Genomic DNA, 21,051 nt, shown 5'->3' on the forward strand with positions numbered 1-21,051 from the left:
AAACTGAACAGTGTGAGGATACATTATGCAATAGTAGCAAAGAGATAGAACACAAACACAAGTGAAGAAATTATTTTTAAATTTTTACCTTTCCTTTATTGCACACATCCCCAACACCAACACAGGTAAGCTGGAAAAAAAAGTATTAATTTGATTAAGTCTAACACTTTCCAACTAAATCAGTTCTAATGCAAATAGATAAATAAAATATAGCAATAGGGTCTAATCTGAAATATATCTGAAAGAAATTCATTGGTCCAAAACACACTATGGAAATAATTCAGTTTGAGACTGCTTTAACTGCCCTGGATCAGTGTTAGGAAACCTGGGAGTTGTAGTTTACTGTGGCACTAGAGCTCTCTGATAGAAAAGTTTCACAAAACTAGTTTTCAGAACTCCCTAGCATTGAACCAGTGCAGTTAAAGCAGTCTCAAACTGGATTATTTCTGCAGTGTGTTTTGGCCCATTTACTTCAGAATCATATACCATAGGGCTACTACAAAGGCTGATCCAGATGAATAGCTAATGAGTAAACCAAATGCTTGTGTTCCTTGTCTCCTGTAGCCTATCTTCTGATACTGCATTGCATTACAGAGGAGACTCCACCTAAGAGCTGTTTCTTCAACATTTGCAGCAAACAAAACAAAACAAAACAAACAAAAACACAGTCTTAAGTGCTCAACCAGTTAACTAGGGGTATACAGTATGTGTTCAAATTCTGCAATGCTTAAAATACCTGTAACCATGTCATAAGAAGGTCATGTCGTGTTAGGCCATAATCAGAAGATTACCAAGTAGACCACAGCCAATATTATGAGGCAGGAAATTACTCCCAATCTGTTTTGTGAGCAAACTGGAGAAACCTTGTAAACATGATTTCCTAGTGGCCTGTGGGGTTTTCACCCTTTATCCCACCACTGTATACAACAAGTGTGGGGGCTTCCCACTCAAGCAATCACACCAGTGTCACTAACTGTGAGGATTCCTTTCAGGAAATCCCAACACCATGGCCACATACAGAGGTCTCTATACTTAACTCATCAAATGTGAAGCCTTCCAGTATTCACTGTAAACAGTGTGAAGGCTTTCCCTAACCCACACCTCTGACACATGTAAGGATTTCCTCCTGTCCCCCTTCTGCGACCCCAACCGTAGGATTAATCTACAATCAAGGCTCCTATGAAGTTTTATACTAAAGTTGCTCCTCCATTTGTGCCGACTTCATATTCACAACCCTTGCTTACTTGTGAGGAGCAAATGGAGGGGATTATAATGGGGACGTGCCCCCATTCAAACCTGTGGGGCTTGAATATGTGTGAAATTCTGTTTTTGTGGGGGGGGGGGGGTGAGGAATGGATCTCCTGTGAAAACTGAGGTCTGACTGTACTTTTATTCCCTACAGGATACCACCCTTTCACCTTCAACGTTGCCACCTTGTCTAGGGTTGCCATAACTCCGGACCTCCAAAACGGGAAAAATGTAGGACAAAATTTTCAAATGTAGGACACAGAAAATGTGTCCTACGTTTGAAAATTTTGTCCTACATTTTCCCGCGGAGGCCAAGCGGCGAGGGAAAGCCTCCACTTAAGGAGGCTTTCCCTCCCTGCCTGGGCCCCGGGCCTCGCCGCGATCGGGGCCTCCCTCCCTTCCCCAGCCTCCGCAGAGGCCGCGGAGGAAGGGCCAGGCCTCGCGCGTTCGCCGGGGCCTCCCTCCCTTCCCCGGCCTCCTCAGAGGCTGAGGAGGAAGGCGCGAGGCTGCCGGTGATCGCCGGGGCCTCGCCTCCTTCCTGGCCTCCGCGGAGGCCAGGAAGGAGGGAGGAGGCTGCAGGGAGGCGGGGAGGTTGGCGCGGCTGCGCCCAAGAGGCGCCGCCTCCTTGCAGCCTCCTCCGCCCCAGGCCTCAGTTCCCTCCTTTTCCTCCCCGCGGCCATGCGCGGTAGAGGAGGAGGAGGGCAGCAAGGCCCCCCGGGTTGCTCCGCAACCCCGCTGCAACCGGGCTTTTCCCCGTTTTTGGCAGCACCTGTGCCGTGACCGGGCAGGTGCCGCCAAAACTGGGAAAAACCCGGTTGCAGCCGGGTTATGGCAACCCTAACGTTGTCTGAAATCCAGGTCTCAGAATGATAGCAATTCCAGAGGCCAGAAAGGTATAAAAATACAAACAAAATTTTATTTACAGAAGTTAAACATAAAATATCAGATTATTTATATATAACATTTAAAACAATACTCTCTCCTCTCAAGCCAAATTAAGCCCTTACTAATGACACAGCTGAAACTCCTTTCTCTCACTCCAATCCTAGACTCACTCACAGCCTTCTCAAAGCATATTTCCAGCTGCAGTCTTCTCCAAAACCCAAGCTAAATTGGCTCCCCTCTAACGCACACTCTAACTGCCATTTACTAACTGTCCCATGCAAATCTCCTCAAACATTCCCCCAATCCCATCCACTTCAACACTCCATTCTCTCCTCACTGCCAATTACTTACCTCATGCTTACACAATAAGTCACATAACTTTTTTATATAGAAACCCATGACATCACGTGTTCACCTTCCAAAAATGTAGGAAAACAAGGACTAGACAAGGATCAAATGCATGGAGTGGACAAGGATTTGAAACTAGATCCACCATTCCATAAACAATCTTCTGCACTCTGGGCTGCAGTAATAATCAAGTGCTCTGATAAAGGTCTGTGTACTAAAGTAGACAATAAAAAATTGTCCATTACCATCAGACAGTGACATAGTTATCAGGACAGCAAGAAACAGTACACAAACGGTGCTAGATGCTGTAATATCAAGGAGGTGATATATTCAGCTTCTACTCACCATTCCTTGACATGAGCGCACAATCCAAGGCTTGCTTTCATCATTCTTGTATATAAATAGTTTTCCACTGGTGTCTCCCACCACTAGCTCATTCAGCTGGAGAAGAAAAGGAAATTATATTGATAAAGAATGTTTAAATATTCAAAAGTTATGTCTTATTTCAGTTTCCACACAGACACACACACAATAAAGAATTACGCTTATGGGCAACATTAGAGTACAAATAAAAAACATAAAGAAAGCAGTAATTCTGGGCATGTCTGGTCTGGGACCAAAGAAAAGATTCAACTATTTGGTTTCTGGAGTGAACCTTCCTTTTAAACTCTTAGGTTATTGACTGAATTAAAGCTGGTTGAACAAGGATTACAAATCCATGATTCTGAGGAATGGTCTAGACAAGAGCTACTTTAATCTTGATTATTACCAATAACAGCTAGTGTGGGATGTTTTAAGATTGCTCTTCATTTTGTGGCAGAATCATAGAATCACAGTTTGAAGAGACCACAAGGACTATCCAGTCCAACCCCCTGCCATGCAGGAAATCACAATTAAAGCATCCCCGACAGATGGCCATCCAGCCTGTTTAATGACCTCCAAGGAGGGAGACTCCACCATTCTCCGAGGGAGTGTGTTCCATTGTCAAACAGCCCTTTCTGTCAGGAAGTTCCTCCTAATGTTGAGGTGGAATTTCTTTTCCTGTAGCTTGCATCCATTGTTCTGGGTCCTGTTCCAAGCTTCTTTCCTCCTCAATATGACATCCCCTCAAATATTTCAACAGGGCTATCACATCACCTCTTAACCTCCTCTTCACCAGGCTAAACATCCCCAGCTCCCTAAGTCATTCCTCATAGGGCATGGTTTCCAGACCCTTCACCATTCTAGTTGCCCTCCTATTATCCCCTCTGTTGTAAACCGCCCGGATTCCCAGTGATTGGGTGGCATATAAATAAATCCTATTATTATTTTGGACCTAAGTTAAGTATGGCGCCTGCAGCCGTCCCTCTACCCGCCAGATTGGGGCCAGGGCAGTCTCACTGGCAGCCCTGCAGCACCAATCTGGAGTTTTTCCAGATCACGGAGGGAGAAGTGGCAAAAGGAATGTCCTTGGGGCTTCATGCCCCTGGATACCCCAACAGCCAAAGCCCTTTCTCTTCAGCATCGTTCCCGCCGTCATTTGGTTGCTGCGGGAACGATGTGGCGCCCAAAAGTTGCTGCCTAGAGCAGCTTCTTTTTTGCAGCAGCGCAACCAGGAAATGGCACTGTTATGATGCCACTTCCTGTGCGCAATGTATAGTCGCTGTGCGGCGCAGCCCGCGTCATGGTAACCCCGTGTGGACAGGAGGCCGCCACGAGGACGGCGGGGTCACATGCTAGGATTAGGGACCGTGCAGTTGGTGCGCAGTCCCTAACCCTAGTATCGCTGCCAGGACGGCACTTAGTGGCCGTCTGTACCGCACCTATATTTAACTAATTAACTGGTGCAGAATACTGACGACAGACTTTTGGTGATGAATTTCAGTAAACAATACTTGATAAAGCTTGAGCTGGGAAAGAACAGGATTCTACTCTAGCTGTAGCTGTGTATGCAATAGGTAACACAAACAGCAACTGCTACCAGAATCCCTTACTCAGTATGTATGTCATGAACAGAGAAATGGGGAAAGCACATTTAGCTTGCCTCATCAGATACGCACAGCATGTTAAAGATCTATAAATTTGCCCACCAAAATACAGTTGGCCCTTTTTATACACTGATTTTTTATACACGGATTCAAGCATACACGGTGTGAAAATGTTCAAAAAAAGTATAAATTTCAAATATCTAACCTTGATTTTCCATTTTTAATAAGGGACACCATTTTGCTATGTCATTATATTTAATGGGACTTGAGCATACATGGATTTTGTTATACACAGGGGATCTTGGAACCAAACCCCAGCGTATAACAAGGGTCCACTGTAATAAGAAAAATAATGGCTGGTGAAAGAAGAAGTACAGCTGGCCCTCCAGATTTGCGGATTCGCAGTCTTAATTATTCACGAGGTGAAGGCCACTCGCCCAGGCATTCCTCCTCCCCCTCCCTCCTGGGCTTTTCTCCTCAGGAAAAAAAGCCCAGGAGCCAACTATGGCGGGTTACAGACCGCTATAAAGGACGTCCTTAGGACGTCCCATTTTGAAAAACGGGCGTCTGTTCCAGACGCCCCTTACCCTATCACGGACAGAGTCCGTGACAAATGGCGGCGGCCGTTCCACACGGCCACCTCCATTTTGATGTAGCGGACGCTCTGCGTCCGCACGTCACATGGCATAAGTGACGCTGTGAGTGCGCCCTTTGGCACTTGTGGCACCTCTTCCGGGGCCTGAGAAGGAGCGCGATTTCCGCGCTCCTTCTCTGCAACATCCGGGAGCCGCGCCGTTTAAAGGCCGCGGTTCCCGGACGCTGCAAGCGGTGGTGGAGCCAGACTGCCACTTCTTGGCGGTCTGTAACCCGCCTATGTTTCTTTCCCGGCCAGCCAAGCAGCAGCCTGGCCAGGAAAAGGAGGAGGAGCCTCCATCCCTTGGGGACCCTTTGCCTGCCCCAACACTCCCTGGGCTGTCTGAGGGGCAATGGGGCAAGCAAATGGAGGAGGAGTTTCCATCCCCCTGGGACTCTTTGCCTGCCCTGTCACTCCCTGGGACTGGGAAGCATGCGCACCAGCTCCTCCCACCTTTCCTTTGCTTGGGACGGCTGACTGCAGCTGTCCCAGGCATCAGAGCAGGAGGTGGGCAGGGGTTGTGTTATTTGCGAATTTTCAATTATGGTTATAATACACTCGTCCCTCCACATTTGAGGCTTTGATTTTTGCAGGTTTGATTACTGAAGGATTTTATTCGTATGTTCTCTCTAGGAATATCTAGGTCCTCTGCCTGAGAATTCTAAATACCTCTCCTTAAAAGTGCCAATACCAGAATGCAACAGGAGGCAGCTAGAGCAGTCAAAGTGGAATAGTAGCACTTTAAGAGTATAGTGTGATAAACATCTATGATAATAAGCACCAATTACTTGTATCATGTGAAAACTCAATTTTAAAGTCTATAATTAGGCATAACCAGTTTATAATTTTAAGTTCTTAATAAAATATAGACTGTATTTATTAAAAGTCTTTCTGTAAGAGGGGAAGCCTGAATGCTCAATGGACGGACTCCCTCAAGAGAGGCCTGAGCCTGGAGGACCTGAGGACAGACTTGGAGGGCAGAGGGGCCTGGCAGCGTCTCATCCAAAGGGCCGCCATGAGTTGGGGCTGGCTGGAGCACAGCTAACAACCACAACAAGAATCTTGTGGACACCAACCCGCGTCTTCAGATGCCATGGCAGATAAAGCCTGAATTCTTCCTGGAAGTGAAAATGACAAAGCTGAGGCTGCCATGCTTTGGCCACATCATGAGATTAATCAGAAAAGACAATACTACTGTTAGGGAAGGCAGAAGGCCATAGAAGGAGAGGCAAGCCACGCGCTGGGCTCAGTGAGAAGAGCAGAGGAAGAGATGGCCTCCTGGAGGGGCCTCGGCCTCCCCAGGGCTGACTGGAGGGCAGGGAACAACAGCCACAGACACAGCCTGCACTGGCCTTGAGTACTGCCATGGAAAAGCCATGGGCTAAGTTGGGAGAAAAGGGTCCTCCTTTTGGGGGGGGGGGTCTGTTCGGTGTGTCCCCAAACTGTGCTCTTTAAAGGATTTTGGACTTCAGCTCCCAGAATCCCACGCTATTGGCCGACATGGCTGAGGCTTCTGGGAGATGAAGTCCAAAATCTCTTTAAGGCAGTGATCCCCAAACCTGTGCCCTTTAAGGGCTTTTGGACTTCACCTCCCAGAATCCCACGCTATTGGCCGACATGGCTGAGGCTTCTGGGAGCTGTAGTCCAAAATCTCTTAAAGAGGCACAGTTTGGGGACCACTGTTTACTTCCCCTCCACGTTTCCTTTTTATGCAGCCTCGGTGTGTATTCCCGCAGACGCACCGCGTCGTTGTCGGCGTCTCCGAGGCAGATGGCGTGAGGGAAGAGGCTCCCGCTGAAGTCCAGGGTCACGCGCTGCACGTAACTGACCGAACGCATGGTCGAGCCGCCGGGGCCCTTGACGCCGCCGACGCCTCTCATCGAGTGGCCGCTCTCTCTTGCGTCTCTATGGACATAGTAAGGGTGCTCCGTTGGGTCAAATGCTGCGTTGTGAGGAGGAGGAGGAGGAAGAGAGGAGCAGCATAGCGATAAGTCTCAAAGAGTGCCCATTCAATTTTCTGGAGACGGAACTTCCTGGTTTATTTTCTCCTTGAGAGGCGGGAGAGCGAGCTGTAAAATTTACTCTCTGGCGCCCCCAGCTGGCCCTTCAAAATCTAGACCAGTGGTTCCCTAAACTGTGCCCTTTATGTTGGACTTCAGCTCCCAGAAGCCTCAGCCATGTTGGCCAATAGTCTGGGATTCTGGGAGCTGAAGTCCAGAATTCCCTTAAAGGGCACGGTTTGGACCACTGATCTAAACTTAAATTGGGAAGCAGTAACAAGACAAGCTTTAGAATAACTATACACTTGTCCCTCCATATTCACTACTTAGAGGCACAAGAGCCTTGTGAATATGGAAAAACCGGAAGTAACAAAAACACCATGTTTTTACCTGAGAGGACACCTCTCTAGGAATCTCTAGGTCCTCCAACGCAACTCTGTGGCTAGCATCCGACAGACACTGACCATAGAACTGCAAATGCCTAGTAGAGTATTCTCTCTAGGAATCTCTAGGTCTTTCAGTGAAACTTTTCGTTAAAGTGGACCATAGAGTTGCACTGGAAGACATTCCTAGAGAGAACATATTAATAAAATCCGTGAATAATCAAATCTGCAAATATGGAGGGATGAGTGTATATCAATAAATCTTACCAGCTTGAAATTGGGATCTTGGCACTTAGCACGTTCCAATGATCTGTAAAATAATGTGAAATTACTAAAAATATAGGATGGATAAAACTGAGGAAATGGATTTAAACTTTTATTTTTTAAGCACAAGAAATTAAATATTATAACACTATTACAAATAGCCAGAGATTAGACAATTTTAGGCTGCATCAATAGAAGTATAGTGTCTAGATCAAGGGAAGTAATAGTGCCACTCTATTCTGCTTGGATCAGGCCTCACCTGGAATATTGTGTCCAGTTCTGGGCGCCACAATTCAAAAAGGATATTGAGAAACTGGAGCATGTCCAAAGGAGGGCAACTAAAATGGTGAAGGGTCTGGAGACCATGCCCTATAAGGAACAACTTAGGGAGCTGGGGATGTTTAGCCTGGAGGAGAGAAGGTTAAGAGGTGATATGATACGATAGCCCTGTTTAAATATTTGAAAGGATGTCATATTGAGGAGGAAACAAGCTTGGAACAGGACCCAGAACAATGGATGCAAGCTACAGGAAAAGAGATTCCACCTCAACATTAGGAGGAACTTCCTGACAGTAAGGGCTGTTTGGCAGTGGAACACACTCCCTTGGAATGTGGTGGAGTCTTCTTTGGAGGTCTACAAATAGAGGCTGGATGGCCATCTGTCGGGTATGCTTTGATTGAAAGTTCCTGCATGGCAGGGGGGTTGGAATGCATGGACCTTATGATATCTTCCACCTTTATGATTGTATGAGGAGCATCTTACAGAGCTGAATATATTTAGCCCAGGAAGAGAAGGTTAATGGGTGACATGTTCAATTATCTGAAGTGATAATTCGGCAGGTTCTCAATGTCCGGATGAGGGACCCACCCGTCCTGGAGAGTGAGGAGGTTCGGACGGAACTCGAGATGGAGGAAGTCTCTCCAGGAGAGGTGGAACAAGGATGGAAACCATGGCTGTCTCGGCCACCAAGGGGTTATCAGGATGGCATCCGAGTGGTCCCTTATCATCTTGGAAACCACTCTGGTGATCAGCAGGAATGGAGGGAAGGCGTACAGCATCTCTCCTGACCAAGCGAAGGCGAACGCATCTCCGAGGGAGTTCTTGTTGCGCGCTTGGGAACAGAACTGGGGACAGTGGCTGTTGAGAGCGGTTGCAAAGAGGTCGATCCGGGGTGCTCCCCAGCGACTGAAGAGGTCATCAACCATCTCAGGATAGAGCCTCCACTCATGGCAGATGGTGGAAGATCTGCTGAGCTGGTCAGCCAAGTTGTTCTCCTCTCCTGGCAAGTGGATTGCTTGGAGCAGAACCCTTCTCGGGATGCACTAGTCCCAGATGCAGAGCGTGATGTCAAGCAGAGTTTGTGACTTGGTGCCCCCTTGTTTGTTGAGATAGTACATGACTGTGGTGTTGTCCATCAGTAGAAGTACTACCTTGCTAGAGAGGTTGGTCTTGAAGGCCCTCAGTGCCTTCTCCACTTCCAGCATCTCGAGAGTGTTGATGTGGAGAACCTGTTCCTCTAGTGACCACTTGTCCTTGATGAAGAGGTTTGACAAGTGGATGCCCCAACCTTCCATGGAAGCATTGGTGGTCAGGGTGACCTGGGGCTGAGGAGGAGAAAAAGGCATGCCGGCGCAGACGTTCCGAAAGTTGAGCCACCAACAGAGCAAGCAGGAGTTGGGGAGTCTGTCACTGCATTGAAGACCAACAGGAACCATGACTGGAGAGGCCGAAACCATAGCCTTGCCCACAGGATCACAAAGGTCATGGAGGCCATGTGTCCCAGGGCTATTTGAACATCACTGGCCCTCACTCGCCTGTGGGCAAGGCAAGTCCTGACCGAGGAGCAGAGTATGTGGAAACAGTCCTGAGGGAGATAGGCGACGCAGTCTTTGGAATCAAGGACGGTGCCGATGAATTTGATCCTTTTGGATGAGGTGAGATGGCACTTTTCCAAGTTCACCACGAGCCCAAGGGATAAAAGGAGTGACAAGGTGAAGCTGACGTCTTTTTGCAATTCGTCGATGGAGGGGGCCACAAAAAGCCAGTCGTCCAGGTATGGGAAGACTCTGGAGCCTCGGTGGTGAAGATAGGCCATGACTGGAGCCATGCACTTGGTGAAAACCCTTGGGGCTGTGGAGAGGTCGAAGGGAAGGACGTTGTAGTGGTACATGTCAGCACCGACGGCAAAGGACAGGAGCCTCCTGTGACTTTCTCGAATCCCCACATGGAAGTACGCATCCTTCAAGTTGATCATCGCGAACCACAGGCCCTGGTGCAATAAGGGCAGAATAGAGGCAAGGGTTACCATACAGAATCGCCGGTAGGCCAAATAGGAGTTGAGAAGTCTCAAGTCTAAAATTGGTCTGATGCCACCATCAGTCTTGGGGACCGTAAAGTATCTGGAGAAGAAGCATCTAGGGGCCTGTGAGTGATCAAGGGGTGAGATTACACCCTTTGTCAAAACAGTGCGTACTTTGTGAAGAAGGGTGTCTGGGGGGGTGGAAACAACAGCTCCAGTTGGTCGGAGCTCTTAGAACTCGAGGGCATAACCACTGCAGATGATGTCAAGGACCTAAGAGGTGGAGGTCACAGAGGCCCAGGTGTTAGAGGAGGGCCTCAAAATGTTCAAAAAGAAGGAACTGGAGGGGATGATGGAGCACACAGTCACCCTTCAGGACCTCTTCTTGCCCTGGTCAGTATCCTGCTTGTGGTAGTTTTTCCTGTACTGAGCAGGGGCCTGGCGGCGGCCAGGAAACAAAAGGATTGGGATGGGTAGTGCTGCCTCTGGTGCTCCTGCTGTTGGTATGGACAGTCCTGCTGAAAGGAGCTCCTTTCCATACCACTGACGTTGACCTCCGAACCTCCCGCGGGAAGAAGACTGTGCCAAATCCTTGAGGATTTGGAGCTCGACTCCTTCAGGGACATACCGTGCTTCTTCGCTGTGACCTTCATTCTATATTTGAGGTTGAGGCGCTTGTCTGTCTCTCAGTTAAACAGGCCCGCGTTGTCAAAGGGCATGTCCTCGATTGTTGCCTTTGCGTTCTGGTTGAGATCAGAGGATCGAAGCCACGTGTGTCTCCTGAGGGCTATGGCAGCTGCCATGGACTTGGCTGAGCAGTCAGTAGAGTGGCAGGCAGAAGCCCAATGGAGTGGGCTTCATCCCGGGTCTTGGTGAGGACGCCCTGGGTCCCAGATGTCCGGGATGAGAGGAGAAATCCGCTCCATGAGGAACTGTATGTAGGCCCCCATACAGGTGTTGTAGTTGGCCACCTTCAGTCCCAACACAGATGAGGCATAAGCCTTATTGGCCAGGCCGTCGATTTTCTTGGCTTCCCAGTCCGCCAGCAAGGTGGAGATCTTTGGAGTGAAGGACTGCTGAGTGCCCTGGGGTGGGCAAACAGCCACAAAGACTGAGAAGGGGTGATCCTATATAAGGACTCAATCTTCCTATGGTGCGTGTGATAGGAGCCAGAGTGTCCCAGGAGCACTTCGCAATCTTCTCCAGGGACAGCAGCAATGGGATGGACGCTGGCGTAGGTACTTTACAATGGATGCGCCTCTCTATGGGGTCAGCGGCATCATCCTCAGCATGGGTAATCTGGAGATCCAGAGTGTTTCCCATCTTGATGATGTGCACAAAGGAACCCACATCATCGGTCAGTGAGGAGGATCCTGGCTGAAACAGTTCCTGGGGCAATTGATGGTCAAACTCGTCCGAGGAATCAGTGTCAACATGAGGTGCCCGAGGGAAATGCTGCTTGGATCCATCCTGGTCAGAATCCGAAGTGTCACCTGCTCTAGAAGGCAGAGCCTGGGCCACAGCAACCGCAGCGGGGCGAGGTGTTGGGGGGCCGGAGGCGCTTTCACCACCAGTGCCGGTCTCGGTCTCGTGGGGAGAGTAGAGGCTTGGCCAACGTGACGACAGACAGAGTCATGACTAATAGCGAAATAGTATCTGTCAGCCTCGCTATCGTAAAACAGGTCTGAGTCCGCATGCTCCTGGTGGCGTGGGGCCTGGTGAATCTCGGCCTGGTGGAGCACCACCTGAAGGACCGGCGTGAGGGACCAACGGATATCAGATGAGCCCCTGCGAGGTGACACAGCCGTGAGAATCTGAATGTCATTGTTGGAGACCAGATGAAAAGCCAACGTCACTGGCAGAGAGGAGACTGAGGCTGACACAGGTGTATGCCGAGCATGGCAAGGCTCGGATCCAACTGGTACCAAGGGGGTCCTTCTGGACTCGGAAGAGGCGGCATGCTCCCTTGAGGCCAACTGGAGCTCTCCAGAGACTTCATGCACACCTTTTTGGAAGAGCCGTGAGGAGAACCATCTCCTAAATCCACAGGCCTCTTCCTTGAGGATTTGGAGCTCGTGTCCTTCAGGGAGCTCGCATGCTTCACCTGGGCCAAAACAGACTTCTTGAAGCCCAAGTCCTTATGTTTTGACTTGTCCTTCTTGGACTTAGATTTGGACTTACCGGGTGCTCCTTTGGACCCAGCGTCCCTCCTTGGGACAGTGGCACTCGGCTCAGTGGTGGAGCTCTGGGCCACAGCGGTAGAAACCACAGGTACTGACTCCGATGCTGCTGGTGCAGAGACAGAGCGAGAGGCTGATGGAGGCTGAAGAGCCTGTTGGTATAGGGCAGCCTTCAGGCGGGAGTCTCGGTTCTTTCTTGCCTGTGGAGTCAGCAATTTACAGAGAGCGCAGGTCTTTGGGTTATGGGCCTCACTAAGACAGAGAAGACAAGAGGAGTGCGGGTCTTGGCCGGGTATTTTACCCCCACAGATGTTGCACTTTTTAAATGGAGGCGGAGACATCATAGCCAATTCCAGAATCCAAATCGTAGTCACTGAACATGCCGAGAATGGTCAGGAAACACGAGGAGATCAGATTGAGGATAGTCAAGCAGTCCGAGGTCAAATGTCCAGCAAGAGAGATCGAGAATGGTCAACGGTCCGAGGTCAAAATCCAGTGAAACAAGCAAAGTCACAGAAGCGAAGTTCCCCAAGCAGCTAACACAGCGGAAAGAAGGAACTGGGGAAAGAGCGGGAAAGCAGGGGACTTATAAGGGCTGGGTGGAGCTATGGCCAAAAAGTTGCAAAGTTAACTTAGCCCAGTGATTCTAGAAGTTTTCTGAGCAGCACTGCGCAGGAGCAGTACAACTCATTTGTATGCATTCACAGAGACTACGAAGAAGAAGTAAATATATTCAGACTGTGCGTATGATATTGTAATTTAAAGGTATAAGTTTAATTTCGTTAGTTGTTTATGTTTATTATTATGTATTATGTCACCACCTCCCAAAAATAGTATTCTACGGTGAACTCGCCAGAGGTCAGCGTAAGAGGGGCTCTCCAAAGATACAAGGACTCCCTGAAACAACATCTCAGGCTCGGCCAATCACCAACAATGGTCTGTCCTGACCTCACATTGGGAGGCATGGAGACGCACAAACTACGATGCTGCATCCTTTTTCGAAAGCTCACGCCGAACAAGTTTCAGAGAGAAACAACAACGCATAGAACCACAACTTGGAAACATCACCCAAGAAGACTTTCTGCTGTGCTTTCTGCAACCAGACTTGTTTATCTCGGATTGCCTTTTTAGTCATCAACGCGCTTGTAGAAAGCGTGGGATGAGTCCTTCCTGAATCTTCATTCACAAAGAAGAGACAGAGAGAGAGAGACTATTACCATTAGATTCAGTGATGTATGGGAATTATGCTTTATGAGTAACATTAGAACAAAAAAACATTACTAAGGATTCTGTTTGCACAAACAAACTGTGCTTTGTTGTTATTATTATTCTTTATTTATATAGCACTGTAGATTTGCACAGCGCTGTACATAAAAACAATAAATATAAAAGAATAAACCTGCCTAAGGCGTACAATCTAAGAAATAATAGGATAATACATATAAAATACATAGCAAAACAGGAAATGGTTCAATAAAACAGGCAACAAAAAAGAACATCAAATAGCAAGTGACAATCACGCAATGCCTGGGAACGCTTCACTGAACAGGATGGTTTTCAACTCCATTTTGAAGCTGGTTAAAGAAGTGATGGTCCTTGCTTGCGGGGGAAGAAGGTTCCAGGAGTGAGGGGCAGCAAGTGAAAAGGGGCAAATCTGAGATGGGGCAGAGAAAATCCTGGGCTGGGACAGCCGACCTTGACTACCAGAGCAGAAGGCCTGAGTGGGAAGGTGAGGAGAAAGAAGGTCTGATAAGTAAGGAGGGGCCAGCCCATGGAGGGCTTTAAACATCGACAGCAGGAGCTTATACTGAATACAGAAAGGGAGGGGGAGCCAATGAAGGGATGCCATCAAAGGAGAGATATGGTCAGAGCGGTGGGCGGATGTGATAATGAGTGCAGCTGAATGCTGGACAGAAATTAAAGGACGGAGGTGGGAAAGAGGAAGCCCAGCCAGGAGGATGTTACAGAAATCAATTTGTGTTTAGAGCTGCACAAATATGTTCAAACTGTCACCCTGAGAATGTAAGAGGAGGTCAATTGGGGGGGGGGGGGTAACATCATGAGTTACCACACTGGGTGATGCCAACCCACTGTCCCCCATCCCAAGCCACAAAAAAACTGTGATAACAGCTTTATAGAGCTAGTGGCTGCTAGCTCTGCTCCAAACCAAGTTATTCACTTTTTCTCAGCAGATGTCCCACTTCCTTAGACCATATGCTCACAGGAAGCACACCACCCAAAACACACAAGCAAGCTTAAAACATCTCAGCCAAATACTCAATTTCATCCCCCCCCAAACACAAGCTGAGTTTATTATCTTTCTGCAAAGATAGCTCTTGAAACATCCTATCTGGCATACATACCATTGTTTCAGTTCTGCTCATCAGGGAATACCTCTGCCACATGTTGGTTCTTCCTCCGGGAAGCTGCAGGAGCCCTTCCATCTAGAGCTCTCCAAAGTCACCTTCATGCTCTTTGAAGATGGAGACTGTTGTCCCTCTTCCTGTGGCTCAGGAAGTGGGACAACATTCTCAGGGGAAAAGTTTGAACACATTTGTGCAGTTCCAAACACATGTTTGTGCATGTGTAAAAAAGAGAGATGCCATGGACTGTGGGATACCATAGTTCCCCCATGGCCTACCAATAAGGCACAACCATATCCACTTCAGTGATGGTCCTAAATTGTTACAGCTCAAATGTAACATTCACAGGGTCAGGGTCATAAGGCTTTTTAAACTTTCCCCTGACAAGGCCAGCAGTCTTTAGGATGCCCCAGGATTGACAACCTGAAGGAGGGTAAGTGTGGGCAGGATCAGGTTTTCCACCCTCTGAAGGCTGTGTGTAATCAAGCTAATGGGGAAGGCCAAGTCTGTGCAGAACCACTCACTGCAAATGAAGAAGCAGGCCAGGGGCCTCCCACTATTTCCCAAGATTGGTTGAACCAACTCTCTTATTGGTAGTGTTGCCAATTTCCAGGGAATTCCCCAGAATTGGGGGAATTTAATTAATTTCTTTCCGGGGATTTTGACTGAATAATAATAATAAATATTGGGGAATTCTGGAGATTTTGGTAAAACATTCCGGGGAATATCTTGTTGTTGCTTGTTGGCAACACTGCTTAATGGACTGCTGTCTTCCCAGATGTGACAGACAGATCCCTTCTAGTACTGATAGGAATCTTTTCATCTCTTTAGAACTGGTCTGGAGACTAGAAGAGCTAGGCAAGCTGGGGTTCATCAGGTTAGGAGCTAAACCCTGATAGAGAACCTACAAGACAGCTCTTCCTTTTTTCTTCTCTTCCTGAGCCTTGCCTCCTGGGTGGGTTGCTGTTTTTTTATATATATTGCCACCCTTTCTGGGACAAATCCAATGTCCTCTCTACACTTTATTACTTTCTCCTGCATCCTTCCTTTCCTTAGTTATAGCCTCAATGTCTGTGTTTGTACTGTTCCACTCCCTTGGCTGCTGAGACTCTGCCACTGTTGCTGGCTGCCAGCATTCTTTTTATGGATAGCATAGCAATTGGCACCTTCCTCAGTTTGTCAGAAGCAGAAAAGGAGAATGGTAGTCATTTGGCAGTCCCTAATATACTCTAAAATGTGTCATATTCTTCCAAGTGCCTGCCTCCTATATTAAGCAATTTCCCTCCTCCCTAATGGTGGCTTTGTGTTCTTCCAGGGGAGTCTGTTCTATCGAAAACACACACCTCTTTATCTTCTGCATGTGTAGATGTGTTGGCTTCAAACTGCTTGACCTTCTCTTCCAACAAGGCAACCAGCTCTCCATATTCTCAGGCAAGCAAAGCATAGATATCTGCCATGTATAGGCAATGTCACATTACTCTGGCCTTCCCCAAGAACTCTCTGTCCAAATGCCCACAAAATATTTGTGTTTGTCTCCCTACTTCTCAGTCTCTTGTTTGTGAGCTCCAAAGACTGAGGAAATAATTAGATAGACAGTGGCTGTGAGCAGTGCCACCAACCAAGTCAGTGATTCGCTTCCTCTCACTGGAAACAATTATCCCTTAGACCATGTGCTCAAAGAGAGCACATTGCTCCAAAACATTAAAAGCACACAAGCAAGTTTCCAAATAGCTCAGCCAAACAACCAGTCTTAATTCAAAAGACACAAGATCACTTTAATCTGTGATTTCCACCAATCCCATGTAAATTGGCCATTTTCCTTTCCCTGTTTTCCAAGCTCCGGAGTTCTTAGAACAGGTGATGTTTGTTTCAACAATTATCCATCCCAGTAGCTAAATCTCAAATTGTAGAGTTCAGGAACAAGATCAGCAGATTGTAGTGGTAAGAAATGGAACTCAGGCCTGTTACAGACTGCCAAAATAAAGCTGCTTCGGGTCTCTTTGGAGGTATGCTATTTAAATGATGTGTGGGTCCTAAGAGTCTGGAGGTCGCTCCAAAGCCACACTCCATTCCTAAGCACTGGAGGGCAGCTTTGGTGCAGCTTCCGGAATCTTAGGATGCATGCATCATTTGAACAGCATACCTCCAAAGAGACCCAAAGCAGCTTTATTTTGGCAGTCTGTAACAGGCCATAAAGACTAGAGGAGACTCCTAAATAGTACCACTCTTTCTGTCACTTGTTGAGCTTTTAGGGTTAGAAATACTCCGTTGCCATTCCTGACCACTGTTGATGTCTTTCCTGACAGTCTCTGAGCAGGACGTTCATAATTTCTGTGCATAGCAGACCACCAGAGCTACAACGGTTCCTCTTCTGCTGTTCTTCCATGGGTAAGCAAAGGTTTTATTCCAACATACTTTTAGAACTGAAAGTCTTTAAGGAAAGGGTTTTTAAGAGAGTGCTGTACTGTTTTATATTGCACTGTTTTTAATGGCTTTTTATTCAAGTACATATTTTTAATTGTTTTAATATTGTTAATTAATTCTACCTCAGTGTAGACTCTTCATGCTGGATTTGTAAGTCGTCTTCATTTTCAATCTTGGGGAAACCACAGGGCATAAAAGGTTGTTGGGAAAATGAAAAATTCAAAATGGAGAAAAAAATATACCCACTTGTGTACTTGAGCAAAACCTGGACCCTATTCAAAGCTTAAGGTTTGAATCCTGGTAGAACTCTTTATCAGGACACAGGACAGGCAAAGGCAAAGAGCTTTATTATGTGTACACAATCCTCTCCTGAACAGAGTGGTCTATGCTAGGGAGACGGGTGAAATGACATTGTAACTTATAAGTTTTATATCCTCTTTTCCTCAAGACCACCTCCAGATGATCACAGCCATTTTCAAAATTCTCCATTTGCAGGTTTCACATTAACCATTTAGACAAACACTTGTATGCACATTCTGCAAAAATCATATAAAAATTATTTTTTAATTCTCTAAGCCTTTCTGTCCCATTCATTGGTCTTTTATATGATTTTTGATACATCAAAATAACAAAGACATATTTATCCAGTATGTTCTCAGAGTCACACTATGTTTTCAGGCATACCTTCCAACATCAGCAACAAACTGTATGTACTTGGGTGAAAAATTATAAGGTTCAAATTTTGTAGCCACTAGAAAAGCCCCTTTTCAGATTTTTAGCCCAAGCCAATTAACATTGACAAACATAGCTTGTTCCAAGCTATATTAATCCCATTTCTAATTCTGCATTCTCACATTCCCAATTTAGGCAGGATACAGACCGCCCAAAAGGGCGGTCTGCCGCCGCCCTAGTTTGCTGCGTGAGGGAGCCGCAACAGACAAACCGCATGGCTCCCTCGCACAGCAAAAAGAACCCACAAAAAGCGGGTTCTTTTTGTGGCGACGTTGTGACAGCGCAAGGCACCAATGGCGCACTTGCGGTGTCATAAAGGCGCCAAGATGTGTGGATGCTAGGCGTCCGTCACGTCAAAATGGCAGCACCCGTATGTATAGGGCGCCGCCATTTTGACGCCCTCTTCACGTGCGAGGGGCGACTGAAAGTGCCATAGTTACTACTACAGTGGGCCCTTGCCTTATGCGGGGGATCCGTTCCGGACCCCCCCTGCGTAAGGCGAATTCCACCTATGTGGGAGCCCCATTCATTTGAATGGGGCTTGTGTGCGGCAGCACGCGGGATTCCACAGGCGCGCGCCCCAATCATTTGAATGGGATGTGCTGCCCCTTGCACCACGCGTGTTCCCCGCAGCTTGAGCACGTCCGCCTATAACGCGGGCGCACTGTATTACTAACTACTGCTTCTATTTTAGCAGGACTCCATCTGCTGTTATACAGTTTTGAAGACACAGGATCTTTACAAAGGATAGGAAGTTGAAGGCATCCTATTGTTAATACTTCCATTTTGGCTGTCCCTAGGGCCCTGAAACTTTCTCTCTAGAAAGGCCATCCAGCCTCTGCTTAAAAACATCCAAAGGAGACCACCATTTCCAAGCCAGCGTGTTCCACTGTCAAACAACTCTTAGTAGCAAGAAGTTTTTTCTAATGTTTAGGTAGAATCTCTTTTCCTGTAGCTTGAATCCATTGCTCCATGTCCTAGTCTCTGGAACAGCAGAAAACAAGCTCCATATGACATCCCTTCAAATATTTAAACATGGCTGTTGTATCACCTCTTAACCGTTTCTTTTCCAAGCTAAACATACCCAGCTCCTAAAGCTGCTGCTGACAGGGTATGGTTTCCAGACCTTTCACTATTTTGGTCACTCTCTTCTGGACACACTTTAGCTTGCCAACATCCTTTTTGAATTGTGGTGCCCAGAACTGGACACAGTGTAAAAGCAGAATAGTGTGGTACTATTATTTTCCTCAATCTAGACACTATATTCCTATTGATGCCGCTCAGAATTACACTTTTTTTAGCTGCTGTATCACACAGCTAAATCATGTTGAGCTTGTGATCTATTAAGACTCCTAGATTCCTTTCATATGTATTGTCAAGCCAGGTGTCACCCATACTAAACATGTGCATTTCATTTTTCTTGCCTACGTATATGTTACATTTCTCCCTGTTGAAATTCACTTTGTTGGTTTTGGTCCAGTTCTCTAATCTGTTCAGGCCTTTTGAATTCTTTGGGGTACAGGTCCTTGTACACTACTTCTGGAAGCATGTGAGTTCTCTGTTTATGTCTACAAGTGACCTGTTGTAATGGTCTCCATAGAAATGCTTGCCTATTTTCCTCTGTGTTTGTGTACTTTCCCATCAAAGAGAGGCTTGTTTGCATGACAGTAGAGACTTGTTTGCTTGCAGTAGAAGGGCTCTGACCTCAATACAGAAGTCTTTGAAGCATGTCAGATATTATGCTCCTGTTACACCTATCACAATAGTTCAGACTGCTGAGCTCACAGCAGTATCCTTATGTGCAGGTCTGCCAGGTTATGTCTTGGTTGTCCGAGCAAGAGTAATTTCATGGATGCAATTTACCATGGTTGTATATGTCCTGGCTTCTGAACAAAGATAATACATGGCATTGTCAGCATCATGTCCTGTAATTGGTATGTGGCAGAAATGTCTTTATAGATGCTAATGGAATGCCTGGTTCTGTGTTATAACTCTGCTTCAAAATGATTTTATTTCCCTTTCAAAATTGCTGCTGGAGATGTGTAGGATCCCTAGTAAATTACACCTATATTATACTAATGGAAGAAACCACCAGCATAGCTGGATTTATAGGATAGATGAGGCTCTGTCTTTAGCCTGTATAATCCCTTAGGCCAAGTGCTCATGGATTCACAGTGGCAAATGATATATGAAGTTCTCTTTTTGGGCCAGCAAATGGTAAACTCAAGAGACTGATAAGTAACATTATCCAAACTTTTGCTAAACATGGCACACAGTCAGCATTTTTTTTTTTTGGTGCTTTATTGCTCAAGCTTTGGACTGCGGTCTTCATCTTCAGCAATATGCAAAAGAAGAGGCATTACAAGAACGGTGACAACATTTGCCCATGGGAGGAGCATGCCTGCGTTGACAGAGGAAAGAAGACATGACCAGGTTGTAATAGGAGAAAGGACACACTAGTTTTGTTTGTTCTTAAGTCTTTCATACAGTGACTTTTTAAAGCTAAGCTGATTCTTTGACTTTTATTTAAGAGTAAACAGAGTGAAGGGTGAGATTTAGGACTAGACTGTGAAGGAACCTGAGGGATGCCAGTCAGAGAAGAACAAGGAATTAAAAAGGAACGAATTCTGATTGAACTCCCAAGATCAACAACAGACCGAATAAATAAAGTCCCTAAGATTACTCGAGTCTGTTCTGCCACCAATGTTTCCTACATAGACAGACACAAAGCAGCACCATAACCCCAGCCTCTGCCCCTTATTTCAATCAGATAGAAAAATAAAGGTCTAGTTCACTGGAAATTCTTCAGTTTTACAAAATGGATCCGCGCAATAGCTTCAGGCTTCTACATCAACTTCTGTTTTTTCTTCAACTCCATTCTGTTTGTCATCTTTCATTTCTGTGTCTTCTTTATGGACTATATCACTATCCGGCTATGGAAAAAGTGTTAGAATAAAAACAAGGTGAGCAGAAGCCTTGGTTCTTTCAGCATTTTGAGGTAGTTTCTGAGATGTAGGCATAGAGGTCTTCTAACTCAAAAGAGGACAGCCCAAATGAACAGTAAGTTAATAAACAGACAGCTTAAATTATTGTAATCTTCTTAAAATGAAACTAGGAGTGGGAAATGTGTGGCCCCAAAAAGAAGGGCATCCAGTGTAGCCCATGGGATCTTCACTGGCACCCCATAATTTTAGGGGTGACCCAAGCCCCATCTTTTGACCAAAAGAATCTAATTTAAAATGCTTTAGTTTGCTATTTCTGGGGGCTCCCCACTTCAGAATAGCAAAACACCCACCCAAAACTTTCCCAAAGGTGTTGCCTTGG

The 21,051-nt window shown here is 46.6% G+C and overlaps 2 protein-coding genes across 6 annotated transcripts in view; both read right to left on the reverse strand.

Moving 5' to 3' along the window:
* ITFG2 (integrin alpha FG-GAP repeat containing 2) overlaps positions 1–7,120 on the reverse strand; it is a 46,882-nt gene extending 39,762 nt beyond the window's left edge. For 2 of the 5 annotated variants that reach the window (XM_089500202.1, XM_089500204.1), the window contains exons 1-3: positions 6,825–7,118; positions 2,827–2,922; positions 89–130 (exon numbers count right to left, since the gene is read on the reverse strand). In XM_089500202.1, the coding sequence (XP_089356328.1) occupies positions 89–130; positions 2,827–2,922; positions 6,825–6,962 (276 nt within the window). In that variant the 5' untranslated portion in view covers positions 6,963–7,118. Of the gene's footprint in view, positions 1–88; positions 131–2,826; positions 2,923–6,824 lie in introns of all 5 variants that reach the window. The other 3 variants (XM_089500201.1, XM_089500203.1, XM_089500205.1) reach the window with 3 other exon arrangements.
* A 9,980-nt stretch (positions 7,121–17,100) lies between these two features.
* The window catches only part of FKBP4 (FKBP prolyl isomerase 4), a 53,955-nt gene continuing 50,004 nt past the window's right edge, over positions 17,101–21,051 (reverse strand). Inside the window, exon 10 of the mRNA XM_089500192.1 lies at positions 17,101–20,660. Coding sequence (XP_089356318.1) covers positions 20,565–20,660 — 96 coding nt within the window. The 3' untranslated portion in view covers positions 17,101–20,564. The remainder of the gene's footprint in view (positions 20,661–21,051) is intronic.

Source organism: Sceloporus occidentalis, unplaced genomic scaffold (assembly GCF_023333645.1).
Source record: "Sceloporus occidentalis isolate IW3139 unplaced genomic scaffold, rSceOcc1.0.p SCAF_150, whole genome shotgun sequence".
Classification (NCBI taxonomy): Eukaryota; Metazoa; Chordata; class Lepidosauria; order Squamata; family Phrynosomatidae; genus Sceloporus; species Sceloporus occidentalis.